Source organism: Leucoraja erinacea, chromosome 20 (assembly GCF_028641065.1).
Source record: "Leucoraja erinacea ecotype New England chromosome 20, Leri_hhj_1, whole genome shotgun sequence".
Taxonomy (NCBI): domain Eukaryota; kingdom Metazoa; phylum Chordata; class Chondrichthyes; order Rajiformes; family Rajidae; genus Leucoraja; species Leucoraja erinaceus.
In genome coordinates, this window is record NC_073396.1 from 22,513,440 (window position 1) to 22,528,341 (window position 14,902).

A 14,902-nucleotide genomic window follows, 5' to 3' on the forward strand; every position below is an offset into this window, starting at 1 on the left:
AGCCACAATGACCTCATTAACGAGTGGAATACAATTCAGTGATTGAATAATTTGCTCCTTTTGTTATGTTCTTGTGGAAGTCAATCATCAAATTTGCAAAATTAATAGACAAATTAATTTAAATCATCTTAATTTTTAACAGAGCTTTTTAAAAAGATGTTTTCCCTACTGAATTCACAAATAGAGTTCCCACCTTCTGGTGTTAAAAAATTTGGAACATGTCCACTTTTATTTGGATAACTGGCCTGCAGACACTGGTTTACACCGAGGATAGACACAAAATGCTGGAGTAACTCAGCAGGACAGGCAGCATCTCTGGATAGAAGGAATGGGTGACGTTTTGGGTCCGAAGAAGGACCCTGACCTGAAATGTCACCCATTCCTTCTATCCAGAGATGCTGCCTTTCCCATTGAGTTACTCCAGCATTTGTCTTAAAATTTTTTTTTGCATCTTATATATTGGTTCAAGAAAATATGTGCAACATTAAATACGGCCTTCCTGTTTTGAGCGAAACGTCACCCATTCCTTCTATCACTGGATGCTGCATAGTTTGATGTGCAGTAATGGTATGACAGATGGAAAGTGTATTCAGTTTAGCCATGAACATGTCTGTACACTGAACTTGTGAATAGCCTTGGGAGAAGCTTTCATTGTGTTGGTGTATAATTACTGAGCTGCAAAACATTAAGCGGTGTATTCGGTACTGCCTTAGTTCTGTGGTCTGTTATTTATAGTGGGAAGAGGAGCATTTAAAACCTATTGTCAGCTTTTTGGGCACATGCGCCCTACAATTTGAAGACCCCCCTCCCCCTAAAAAAAATTGCAGGGTTCTGTGCAGCTGAAATAAATCCAGGTGTCTGCTTTGAACCTTTGTATAGTAAATCAATGTTTTAGTTTAGTTTAGTTTATTGTCACGTGTACCGAGATATAGTGAAAAGCTTTTTTGTTGCATACTATCCAGTCAGTGGAAAGACTACACATGATTACAATCATGACGCCCACAATGTACAGATACAGGATAAAGGGAAAGAAAATTCTGATTAAAGATAGTCTGAGGCTTGTTTTTATAAACAAAATAACTAGCATTCTTAGATGAACCCTGCAAAGTTTTCAATATTCAACAAATAACTTTTATTGTTGGCATTTGTACCAAGGTACAGTGAAAAACTTTGTTTTGCATGCAATCCAAACAAATCGGATATACCATACATATCTATGATCAAGTCAAACTCAAGTACAATTGATAGAGGAAAGGGGAAGTACTGCGTGCAGAATATAGTTCTCAGCATTGTAGCGCATCTGTTCCAGAGACAAAGTCCAATGTCTACAAAGGGGTAGAGGTGAATACTCTAGCTTATGGAAGGACTGTACGGAAGCTCGATAACAGAGTGGAGGAAGCTGTTCCTGAGTCTGGTGATGCGTGCTTTCAAACTTCTGAACCTTGGACGGAAGCAGAGGGAGGAGGTTTGAGGTGTAGGATCAAGCAAACATCAATGGAATAAATGACCAGATCCTCTGCTGCTCTGCTGTAGCTTGGGTGATAACCCAACAGGCATGCTACATTGCAAATTATCTCCACGAGTTTTCTGCCTGCTCTTTTTTACCTTACCGCTTTCTGACCACCTGAGGTTGTCCAGCATTTTCCGTTCCCATCATCCAACTGAATTGAGTCGCTTACAACCTAACAGTATGAACACTGTATTCTTCAATTTTACGTAACCTTCAATAACCCCTCTCTCCTCCTCCCTCTTCCCTCTACCCAAACCGCACCTACTTCTCTCTCCTCCCACATTCCTTTCTCTGGTTTCACAATTTGCAACTCTTCAGTCCTTCTGTCTCACATCTTCTGTTTTAATCTCTGGTATTTGTTCCAACCATCAGCCTATCAAAACCGCCCCCAATCCGCCTGGTCTCCCGTGCCCACCTATACCTGCCATGCTTTGTCCAGCCTCTCCGCTCTCCCACTCTCCCAGCATTTTTCACTTCCCCCTCAACAATCAGGTCCCCATCAAAACGACATGTTGAGTTACTCAAGCACTTTATGTCCTTCTATCCAACTGACCACTGCAGGTGCTGATCGGGATATCTTATGCAACAGACTTCCTTGAAACTGCATTTCAATATCAGATATGCCCCTTGTTTAGTGATATGCAATAGCTCCTTCTTACTGCTGAACATGAATTGAATATTTCATTTTATTAAATTTGTTGACTATGCCAAATTTGTATTTGTGCTTTTTTTATATATTAAATTGCTGCAACTGTTGAATATAGCTGGAGAAAGGGAGTAGGTGACGTTTTGGGACAAGACCCTTCTTCAGGCTGAGAGTCAGGGGAGAGGGAAACTAGAGGAATGAAAAGGATCAGAACAAATCCAAGCCAGCAACGATGACCAAGGCATTGGTAGATATATGGAACGAGCTGCCGGAGCAGGTAGTTGAGGCAGGTACTATTAGCTTGGTCATCGGTGCCGGCTCTGATTTGTTCTGTGTGGAGTTTACGCATTCTCCCTTTGACCAAGTGGGACTCCTCCATGTGCTCAGGTTTCCGTTCACATCCCAAAGACATGGGGGATTTTGTGTTAATCGGCTTCTGTATATTTCACCTAGTGTCTAGAGAGTGGATGGAAAGATGGGGCAACATAGAATCAGTGTGAATGGGTGATCGATATTTTGTGTGGATTCGGTGGGCCGAAAGGCACATTTCCATGCTGTACATCTAAAATTTAATCAATTTACAGCAAAAGCTGTGTTTAACCTTGGAATTGGCAATTTAGATATGATATTTGGACAAGATTTTTGTTTTGTTGCAGCGGAACGGCCTGGACTTGGGTGCCGGGAGTTGATGTTTCGGAACTTATTCAAAATTTTGCCAGCAGTCAGTCGAGACATTACCGACTGGGTTCCAGCAACCCGCGTCAAAGCATCAGACCTCCTGATCATTCTGCTGTTCCATGCTGAGGACCACATCACTCAGCACATGGAGCTGCTGCTCAGCACCTTGTACCGATCTTGTTCAGATGAGGAGAAAACTGTGGTTCAAAACGTATGTATCTGCCTTCCTTGCTCTCAGTTGGAACATAAAACATTGCAACACAGTTTAGTTTAGTTTAGAAATTCTCAGAAGCCGCACCGACCAGTGATCCCCATACACTAGTTCTATCCTGCACACTAGGTGCAATGTAAGAGGGCACTTCAGCCCACAATGTCTGTGCCGAACATGACACCATGTTAAACTAATCTCTGCCTGCATGTGATCCATTCTCTATATATCCATGTGCCTATCTAAAAGACTCTTACATGCCACTATCGTATCAACCCCTGTGTTCATGTTCATAAGTCATAGGAGCAGAAGTAGGCCATTCGACCCATACATTCTACTTTGCCATTCAATCATGGCTGTTCTATCATTCCCCTCAATCCTATTCTCCTGCCTTCTCCCTATAACCTTTGATAGCCTTATGGGCCTGTCCCACAGGTGACTTTTTAGGCAACTACAGGAGACTATGCGGTAGCCACATGTTCGTGGGTGTTGGCCGGGGAGTCGCCATCATGGTCGTGAGTAGTTCCCGCATTCTCGGAACTAGTCGCGGCTTCATTCTGGGCGCCGTTATTCTGTTGAAAAATTACCGGCAACCAGAATGAAGCTGCCATGGAGATTAGCGAGAATTCTCGTGCCGTAGGTGCAGTGGCAGTGGGTCACCAGGAGGTCGTAGGTTCTCGTAGGTTGTTGCCGGTGCTGACCGATGAATCTCATTGGCCCATTGGGGAAAAAACCCCATAAACAGTAGTTTTCAGAACCAAGGATAACTGACTGGTAATGTTAATGTCGGCCGAGCTTCACAGCCGTGTATCTCTGGCTTCTTAAAAGTTGTCTCCACTTCTTCTCCCCCCTCTCCGCCCCTCTTTTAAAGGACTTAAGTGATCCTTCCCGTACACTATGCTTTCACCGTCTTAATTATAGCGTCAACCTTCTTGTGTGTGTCTGTATCACATTGGCGGCTTTGCACCGTGTGAATTTCACTCAGACAGTGCTCCGCTGCTTGCCCTGTCCCCCGCTTGCATAACTGGCTGGTGAAGGAAGCGATGTGTGTACGTGTATATGTGTTCCACTCTGACAGTCGCCGTTCAAGTCGCCGATTTTTCAGCAACCTGCTACGACTTGACAGTGGGACAGGTCCATTACTAATCAAGAAACTATTGATCTCCAAGTTCCAGGCACCCATCGCTGTAAAAACAAAATTGCCCTACACATCTCCTTTGTCCCTCTCAGTTATTATTTATATTGAAACCTGTGAAAAAACTCTTATTTTTATGTTACTATATTATATTTCTAAGATGTCTGAGCAAATTGTTGAGTGTGGAGATAGTGCCAGGCTGATTGGTACTTAAGCAGTTAAAATATAAACCTTATTCTAGTAATGGTAGGGAAGCAGCTCGTAAACCTGGAAGTGGGTACACAGACTTATTCTTTGGAGTGCTGGAGGCTCAGGGGTGATCTTCTAGAGGTGTATAAAATCACAAGGGGAATTGATAGGATGAATGCACAGAGGCTTTTATCCAGGGTGGGGAAATCAAGAACCAGAGGATATAGGCTTAAGGTGAGGGGATAGATTTAGTAGGAACCAGAGGGGCAACTTTATCATACATGTGGGCAGCAGAGTGGTGCAGTGGTATTGCTGCCTTCCAGCACCAGAGACCCGAGTTCGATCCTGACTGCATGTGGAGTCGGTACATAGTTTACACATTCTCCCACATTCTCCCATGGGATTCCTCCCACACTCTAAAGACATACAGATTTGAAGTTAATTGGCTTTTGTAAAATTGTAGGTTGTCCCCAGTGTATAGGGTCGTTCTAGTGTACGGGGTGATCACTGGTTGGCGTAGGCTCGGTGGGCCGAAGGGTCTGTTTCTGCGCTGTTTCTCTAAAGATATGGTGGCAAGTATATGGAATGAGCTGCCAAAGGTGGTAGCTGAGGCAGGTACTATAATAACATTTAAAAGATAGTTAGACAGGTACGTATATAGGAAAGGTTTAGAGGGATAATAGGGACTTAGGCATAAGGTTTGTATTTTAACAGTTTAAATACCAATCTGCTCATCACACACAACAAATGGGACCGTTTTAAATGGGACATGAGCGGCCTGTTTCCATGCTGTATGACTTTATAAATACTGCAAATTGGCGAGATAAAGCTTAAAAAGAATGCAACTCTTGACTTCCTGTTCGCTTTGTGATTTTTAGTCTGTGAAAGCAGCAGAGCTGATTGGAACCTTTGTGGAACCGGAGGTGTCTTTGAAATTGATTCTGACGGCGATCGAAAAATCTGCTTGCACCGCTCATCTTATGGTGTTGGGCGCAGTCATACGGGGCAGCTCAGCACAGGCTCTACATCCACATCTGGTTACAATCGGAGCAGCTCTGGCACTTCCTGACACATGTGAAGTATCTGCAAAGGTAAATATCAACAAAAAGGCATAGGTCTGTCACCTACACATCCTTCTCAAAGCTTAGTATTCCGGAAAAGAGCTTGATGTTGGAAATCTGAAATCAAAAACACTAGAAATACTCAGTGGGTCCAAGAGAATCTGGGGTTGATAACCTAGCATCAAAAATGGAAATAATTACTGATTTAATGGGTTTCTGCAAGTGTGGGGGCAGTGAAAGCGAGAGAAGATGAACGGACAAAGGCACCCTTGAATGATGAAAGACACAAAGTGCTGGAGTAACTCAGCCGGTCAGGCAGCATCAGTCAGGCAGCATCTCTGGAGAGCGTGGATAGGTGACATTTCAGGCTGGGACTGAAGAAGGGGCCCGACCTGACACATCACCTATCAATCAGTCTGAAGAGAGGTCCTGTCTTCATTCCTTGTTCTCTGGAGATGCTCCTGACCTGTTGAATTACTCCAGCATTTTGTGCCTTTTTTTTGTAAAGCAGCATCTGCAATTCCATGTGGCATCCTTGAATGATTTTACTGGTGTCAATCATAGCTCGTGCATTTGTTTCAGTTTTTGTCTCATTGTATGTCACCTTGACATCCTGTATAATTATATGGTGACATGTTTTCTGAGTGATACACAGATGTTATTGGAAAACCCTTTGGAAATATCTGGGTCTGTTACATAGATTCCATCTGACCTGCTGAGTATTTTCAACTTTGTCAGTTTTAATTTTCTTTGCATTTTCATCATTCTTTCAATACCAATGCCCAAACACATCCTTGCAAGTGTGGAAGTGTTCAACTATTGTCATAAAATATTTAGATTATATTTTTGACACGGGTTGCATGCAATTCCTTGGTTGGATCGTCGAAGATAATGTGACTCAGTTGTTCCCTAGAGAGGGTGGTGTTGGAATGAATGAATTATTTGGGTGCCACGCCTAATGCATGGGAAACCATTTCTTCACAAGTAGGGTTCACCAAGCACTAGCAATGCTTTGAGTGCACCTTTCAATGCTCCTTTGGCATTAGTCAGAACAGAATTTAATCCTCAAAAGGACTCACTCTGCTGGAGTAACTCAGCAGGTCAGGCAGCATTTCTGTAGAACATGGACAGGTGATGTTTCGGATCGAGGCCTTTCTTCAGAAATCAGAAACCTATCCATGTTCTTGAGAGATGCTGCCTGACCTGCTGTGTTACTCCAGCACTTTGTGTCCTTTTGTGTATTAAACGGCATCTTCCAGTTCCTTGTTTCTAGAATTTAATCCAGACTGGACAATTAAATTCTTACTTATTGACATGATTTAACACAGACATTTCTTACCATTTCTTTTGCTCACTGCTGAAAGCTGCTGAACATATAGTTTGACATGCTGTATGTAGGTCAAGTTAAGATTGATCTATTGGAAACAAATTAGCCACTGTAACGAGAAGGATCGATGGTGCTAATTTTCTAATTGCTTTTTTCCCCTTCATTTTTCTCCTCCTGATTGGAACTTGTTTAAAAAGCTTCAGATTATAAATTTTATACTGTTTATGAACACGTAGGTCATGACCATTGACGGGAGGTAAGTTGGTGCCCAGTGTCATCTGTTCAGCCTTATGAAAAGCAAAAGTAAAATTTCCTTTCTATGAAACAAAGTGTATAGATTTTACCTGGATGCAAGTTCTTTCCACAGATCTCAGACAGGTGTTAATAGTAGTTGCTGAAAAAAAAACTAATGATAATCAGTAAAATGGCCAATTGAGATCCTTTGTTATGGAAGGAAATTCATTCCTTTCAATAAGTATTCAGCTCCTTGTATGGAGGCTTTTTACCTGTGTTCTTAGCCAAATTTTGCACCTGGCAACCCAGCTGACTGAAATTGGATCCATGTCTTTGAAATCTGTTGCATTAATGACAACCTATGAGAAAATGGTATGAGAAAATGGGTTTGTGGCTTTTGTCTAAACAAGACGAGGGAGGAAAAAATATTGTATTTTTACAAAGAGAGCGGCTCTTTCGTACATATTGAGGTCACACTTAGTAAATCTCTCTTTTAGTTTAGCAATGATTTTTTGGCACTTTCATAAAACTAGGAATCAAATAGATGAAAATGAAGGGTTCCATAGATACGTAGCATAATATGGGGGAGATTAAATATCCAAAGATGGTAATGTTGAAAAGTACATCCATCAATGTTGGTTGTTGATAAAAACATTTACCAAGTGAAGTGGTATTGCATGGTGGAAATGTTTAATAAGTTGAATTGATCCTCTGTTTTTAAATATAAATCAATGTACAATGAAAAAAAAATAATCCTAGTAAATGGATTGCATCAGAAATAACTTGGTCACTGGTCCATAGTAATGTGTGTTTCTGTGTTCCCTTCCAATACTTGTGCCTGGAAAGGGGGTAGAAATTTTATCTGGTGTCTACTACTTTTCATAGCAGGTCGTTGATGTGTAAGAAACAGCTGATGACCTGTGTGGTGCGTATAGTTTCCAGTGATAGCCCTGAAGTGCACTCTTTGCTTCTGTTCTCACCAGAACAACCTGAGCAGTTTTAATATATCAAAAACACATGTAGGTTCGTATTGATGTGAACGTTTTTAACATAGCTTGGGGATCAAATTTGGAACAAATTTGTAATTTCCATTAAGGTCTTATTAATTCCCTTGGGGCTCTATTCATATATATTATATATATAATAATAAAAAACATACGTTAGCAAGTGAAATGGGAAGTGCATTTTCAGTGCAAGACTTTAATTGATTCTTTTCTTTCTCTAGGTGGAATACTTGGAACAATTGCTTCTGTGTGTACAGATCTTAATTACAGTATGTGGCAGACAATGCAGTGAAATCAATCTGCCACTTCTTAAAGTGCTGGTGACAATTCTCTCCATGACATCTGACCGAGAGCTGGAAAACAAGGTATTACAAAGTGAAAACCACATCAGTTAGTTAAATAAAGTTCATTTGTAATTTGCCGATGATTTTTTTTTTCTTCTTCTGAAAGCCAACCATTTCAAAGCCTAAATGAATGGGTTCACTGTCTTTCAGCTTTAATTTGGGGTATATGTTAATTTATGGCTAAAGTTCCATCTCATAAGGAGTTTAGCTCTGCTGAGAGTTGAAGTGGTTTTCAGTGGAAGAAATGTTGAATAGATTGAATTGATCCTATGTCTTTAAATGTAATTCTAGGTACAATGAAAAAATATATAATCTTAGCAAATGGATTGCAATAGAAATAATTTGGTCACTGGTCCAGAGCAATGTGTATTTCTATGTTCCTTTTCCCTTGATTTATTTTCTCGATCCCTCATTACTTCAGTCTTACCTTTGTCCACAGCCATCTCTAATCCATCCTGGTTCTGACCCTATAATTGGCCTTGTCATAAAGGTGCACTAAAGTTGCTGTTGGTACCTTGTGAAGTCTAAATGGCAATTACTTATGTCCTCTAGCACTATGATATAGATTTGCTTTAATTTTGAACTTGAATGGTACTTAGTGTAATTAGCTAAAGGATAATCACATGTATTTGAGAACAAGGGATCATGGTAACTCAAATTTCACTATACCTTAACTGGTACATGTGACAATAAACTGACCTTAAAACTTTGATGTTTGACCAACGACAAAATGTTCCAGATTTCTGGTAAAATTCCATTTTTAATTACTTGGGTTTTCGAAACACTTTTGTTAAAGCTTTGCTTTACCAAGTAATGACTGTAGTAAATAGTTTTTAATCTCTATACCTGACAACAAGCTTGAATTGTATTCTTCAGAATGCTGGTTGGAGTTTGCAGGCAGACCTGATAGAAGTGTATAGAATTAAGAGAGGTCTTTTTCCCAGGATGGAAACTTCAAATATTAGATAGCATAGCTTTAAGGTGAGAAGGATAAAATTTAAAGGCGATGTGCAGGACATGTTTTTTACAGAGTAATGAGCGCCTGGAAACCGCTGCTGGTAGTGGTGGTTGCAGCCGATAGGATGGTGGTATTTAAGAGATTTTTGGATAGCATACAGATTTTCAGGGAATGGAGGAATATGGAGTATAAGAGTTGATCATGGCATCATGTTTGGCACAGATATTGTAGGACAAAAGGCCTGTTCTTGTGCTGTATTGTTCTATGTTTAACACCTTTACCACATTTCAACAGCAATCCAAGAAGCCGGATCACCATTATCTTCTCAGAGGAAGTTAGAGATGGGGAACAATATTGGCAATACTTATAACCTGTGAAAGAACAAAAATGAAATGTGTGAAAAGCACCATCAGATAGAAAATAGGCTCTATATAATGGGAAGCCAAGGACCACCATTTAAATTATTAGTTGAGAGCACAGTATCTGGGTACTGCTGTTGGTGCCTTCTACGATATCTCGGTATTGCTGTTGGTGCCTTCTACAGTGTGTGGTAACGTTGCTGGAAGTGTAGCTGTTGAGTGGACAAATGTTGTCAGAATGTGAAGCAAATGATAAGGCATAACTGAGAATAAGTTTCTCAGCCATTGTCTGAAGACGTAGACAATAGACAATAGGTGCAGGAGTAGGCCATTTGGCCCTTCGAGCCAGCACCGCCATTCAATGTGATCATGGCTCATCATCCCCAATCAGTACCCTGTTCCTGCCTTCTCCCCATATCCCCTGACTCCGCTATTTTTAAAAGCCCTATCTAGCTCTCTTGAAAGCATCCAGAGAACCCGCCTCCACTGCCCTCTGAGGCAGAGAATTCCACAGACTCACCACTCTCTGTGAGAAAAAATGTTTCCTCGTCTCCGTTCTAAATGGTTTACTCCTTATTCTTAAACTATGGCCCCTGGTTCTGGACTCCCCCAACATCGGGAACATGTTTCCTGCCTCTAGCGTGTCCAAACCCTTAACAATCTTATATGTTTCAATAAGAGCCCCTCTTATCCTTCTAAACTCCAGAGTGTACAAGCCCAGCTGCTCCATTCTCTCAACATATGACAGTCCCGCCATCGCGGGAATTAATCTTGTAAACCTACGCTGCGCTCCCTCAATAGCAAGAATGCCCTTCCTCAAATTAGGGGACCAAAACTGTACACAATACTCCAGGTGTGGTCTCACTCGGGCTCTGTACAACTGCAGATGGACCTCTTTGCTCCTATATTCGATTCCTCTTGTTATAAAGGCCAACATGCCATTAGCTTTCTTCACTGCCTGCTGTACCTGCATGCTTACTTTCATAGACTGATGTACAAGGACCCCAGATCCCGTTGTACTTCCCCTTTTCACAACTTGATGCCATTTAAATAGTAATCTGCCTTCCTGTTTTTCTTACCAAAGTGGATAACCTGACATTTATCTGCATTAAACTTCATCTGCCATGCATCTGCCCACTCCCCCAACCTGTCCAAGTCGTCCTGTACTCTCATAGCATCCTCCTCACAGTTCACACTGACACCCAGCTTTGTGTCATCTACAGATTTGCTAATGTTACTTTGAAATGTTAATTGCTAATGTTACCGTTCTCTAGAGATGCTGCCTGATCCGCTGAGTTACTCCAGGAATAGGTGGCTCTTGTAGCTATTTAAACGTAGACGTAAAATTAGCAATGTTACAAGGCAAGATAGACCAATAAGAGTGTGGTACAGAGAGGGTAAAGAAAATGGTGGATTGCATTATTAATGGATAGACGACATTTTTAGAGGTTGGGAAATTGCTGTTCAGATGGCTTTGACATTCCATCAAGAGCAGTCACGATTCTTAACTAATTGCTGGAAATACATTACTGATTTTGAAAGTCAGGCGGTGAACTTTGTCTTGGCAGTTTAAGTTACGAGGACAGTCAAAGCTATTTACTTTGGTCTCATTGATTTAATAAAGTAGGAAACTTCCAGGTGACCCAATAGAAGTTTTTGAGTTTATGAAAAGGAATTGACAAAACCCACCCAGACCATTTGTTCACGTTGACGAGTATTTAGGTCTAAAGAAGGAAATCAGCTGGAATATGATACTCGAAGGAGGATCAGGCAACTAAATAATAAACAAAGGAGGAACTTGTTTATATGTTGCGTCTTTGACAGCCTCCGGATGTCTCAAAGTACTTTGCAGCTAATGAAGTACATTTAATTATGTGGTCTCCGTTGTAATACAAGTATAAATTAATAAAATAATGCTATTGGAATATTGCTGGATAAAAAGTTTATTGATGGAGAAAGATTTGATGGATTAGGTGAGAAGGATGTTAGGTGGGGCTTGACTAAATATTGAATCATTGGCATTTCTTGTCACTAAAAATTCTTGCAGAGTAAAATAAATTGCATACATATAGTGTCTTATGCCTTTCCAAAGTACATTGCAACCAATGAATTAGTTTTGCAATGTGACAACATATGTGTACGGAACAAGGTCCTACAAATAACAGCGCTGTGACTAACAAATTATAATATTTTCTATTGTTCATAAAAGCATTAACTTTAGCCAGGAGTCCAAGGAATTGGATTAGAAAATCTTAACTCAATCCACATTTTCTCTTTACTTTTGTGATGTTTGAAGCTAATTTTTCCTTGACCTCATCAATGAAAATTCAATTCACAGTTGTGCTGATTGACCACCATAAAGAGAAAAAGTGATTGGTCTTTTAATATTTTCATAGCAGAATCTTTGGGGGTCCCATTGAATGTTCATCAATTCACCAACGTTACTGTAAAGGATAGACACAAAGTGCTGGAGTAACTCAGCAGGTCAGGCAGCATCTCTGGAGAAAAACGTCGGAAGAAAGTTCCCAACATGAAACTTAACCCATCCTTTTTTCTCCTGAGACACTGCCTGACCCACTGAGTTACTCCAGCAGTTTATGTCTATCTTCGGTATTAACCAGCATTTGCAGTCCTTTTCGACACACTTTACTAAAAAGGATCATTTGTTAGCAAGCTACTTAGGAGCTTGTTGTCAACAAATAGGTTGTCATGTTTCTGGCATTCAACATTTATTACTCTCTGAAATTAATTTGTTGGTTGCATGGTGCTTTGGGTTGGTCTTAAATTAACTGCAAGAAGTGATAATTAATGCATGGGCCCATTATTTGCATGAATATTGCATAAAGATCGATTATCATTCATCCAAAATTGTCTAAAATCTTTTTAATGATTCAAAGCGTAAATAGTTTTAATTTTCTAGGATACATTGGACCTCCATTAAATTGAGATGGTTCTTTGCCTTTCATGATTTATATTAAGTTTCAAGAAATAGTCATCACAAAATTTAAGATAGTTTAAGGTTAGCAAGAAACAGCAACCTAATAATTAGGGAAGCCAATTGGCCTCCACCTTCCTTACAATAAAGGTCAAAGTTTAATTTGCCTTCATTATAAGAAGGATGGAGTAAAAGAAAGAGAGGACTTAAGAAAATAGCCCAAACGTTGGTGAGACAACACTTGGAGTGCGTGGTACGGCTTAAGTCCCCTTGTCTCAGGCACTTTGGTTCAGCACTTGAAGTGAAGAGAAGGTTCACCAAACTGATTCCTGGACTGATGGGGTTGCTTTGTTAGCAAAGATAGCGTGAACTAGATTCATACTCTCAGGAGCAGTAGCATCTCAGAATTTGAGGAGGTTTGACAGGATAGAGATGATGAGAATTTTTCCTCGTGTATGGCAATCTAAAATATGAAGGTCCGTCTCAGGGTAAGGAGTTGTCACTTTAGACTTTAGAGATACAGCGTGGAAACAGGCCCACCGAGTCCACCAACCTGTGTTCACCCCATACACGAGCACTGTCCTACACAATGGGGACAACTTACAATTTTTACCGAAGCCAAGTAACCTATAAACCTGTACGTCTTTGGAGTGTGGGTGGCGGTCGGTGAAATCCCACACGGTCACAGGGAGAATGTACAAACTCCATACAGACAGCACCCATGGTCAGGATTGAACCCGGGTCTCTGTTGCAGTAAGGCAGCAACTCTACCGCTGCGCCACGGTGCCACCTTATCCAAATCTTAGAGTCACCTATCTAAGACTTGGATGAAGAGGAATTTCTTCTAAGTGGTAAATCTTTGCATTTCTCCACCACAGAGAAATGTGAATGGCAAGTCAATGCAAAGATGAATCGGGGATTACAGGAATCAGGTGGGAAAATGAAGTTGAAAGCCCATAATCAGTTCACCCATGATCTTATGAAATGGTGGAGCAGTCTCAAAGGGGCCGAATGGTTGACTTGAGTTAATCTTTTTAATAGAGGAGTGGCCTCTGGCTCTACAGCTGTTTGCGATTTTGCTGATTTTCTTCCGTAAACTGCTGCAATAATTAATATTAAGTGCTTGCAAATGGGTTTTTTTCTGAGCGTCTTTGTCTGAGAATGCTATGTGCTGTATTCTAATCTAATTAAGGCTTTCGTGTGAAGTCATTGGAAATATTTCAGCAAGCAACCCCTGTTCTCTGATTCTGAGCCGTAACTGTCGCTGCTCACTCCAAATGTTAATTTTAAATAAAATAATGAAGCAAAAGACATGTCCAGTTTCCATTTACTTTTTTTAGAGGGGAACAAAAAAGCTGCAGCTATTTTCAACTTGTTCCATTTCCTGATCTGATTAAAGGACGGACAGAATGAATCAGAATTTTCCTATGAGTTGAAACTGCGTGTGTGTATGTGCGCGCACGCGCGCATGTGTGTCTTAGTGTTTAATTTATAGTTCAGAGGTACAGCGTGGAAACAAGCCCTTTTTGCATCGACCAGTAGGATAACACTATCCTACACACACACAAGGGACAATTTACAATTATAACAAGGCAATTAACCTACAAACCCAAACATCTTTGGAGTGTAGGAGGAAACTGGGGATCCCAGCGAAAAACCACGCAGGTCAGGGGGAAAACGTACAAACTTTGTTCAAACCAGCACCCGTAGTCAGGATCGAACCCGGGTCTCTGGCGCTGTAAGGCAGCAACTCTACTGCTGCATCACCGTGCTGCCCTGTTTCTGTGATCAAATTGCCTCTCGTGGATACTCTGAAGCAGGGACAAAAAAAACCCCAAAAAAACTTTTGCTGGGTATCTACTTGCACGATGCACATTGCAATTACCCAGAAGCCTTGAATGCCAACAAATACGGTTCCAGTCATTGATGTAGTCTGCTAGAGTGACAGAAGCACCAGTCCAATGTTCTTTCCTTCCTTGTGGTTCTTTCTTTCCTTGTAAAGAGACTGGACTCCACAACTACTAGTTTTCCATTTATTGACCAGTATGCTTTAAACTTTATCCAGCTGCCACATCATGCAGCTCACTTGTGAGATTGTCTCCCACGTGGTCATCGGTCATAAACCAACGCAAATTGACGAACAGCATCTCACATTTTGCTTGGGCAGCTTACAACCCAGCACTCTCTCCTTTCCTCCCCACATCTTAGACATTTTACTGTCGTACTGCTTAATTTCACTGTTCGTATGCCCTTGTTATCACCTTTTCCACAGCCAACAAAGGACCATTGTGGGTTCCACCTGACCTTGATCATT

The 14,902-nt window shown here is 40.9% G+C and overlaps 1 protein-coding gene across 1 annotated transcript in view; it reads left to right on the plus strand.

Moving 5' to 3' along the window:
• LOC129706954 (dynein axonemal assembly factor 5) overlaps positions 1-14,902 on the plus strand; it is a 109,133-nt gene that overhangs the window by 56,274 nt on the left and 37,957 nt on the right. Inside the window, exons 5-7 of the mRNA XM_055651631.1 lie at positions 2,813-3,045; positions 5,245-5,457; positions 8,214-8,357. Coding sequence (XP_055507606.1) covers positions 2,813-3,045; positions 5,245-5,457; positions 8,214-8,357 — 590 coding nt within the window. The remainder of the gene's footprint in view (positions 1-2,812; positions 3,046-5,244; positions 5,458-8,213; positions 8,358-14,902) is intronic.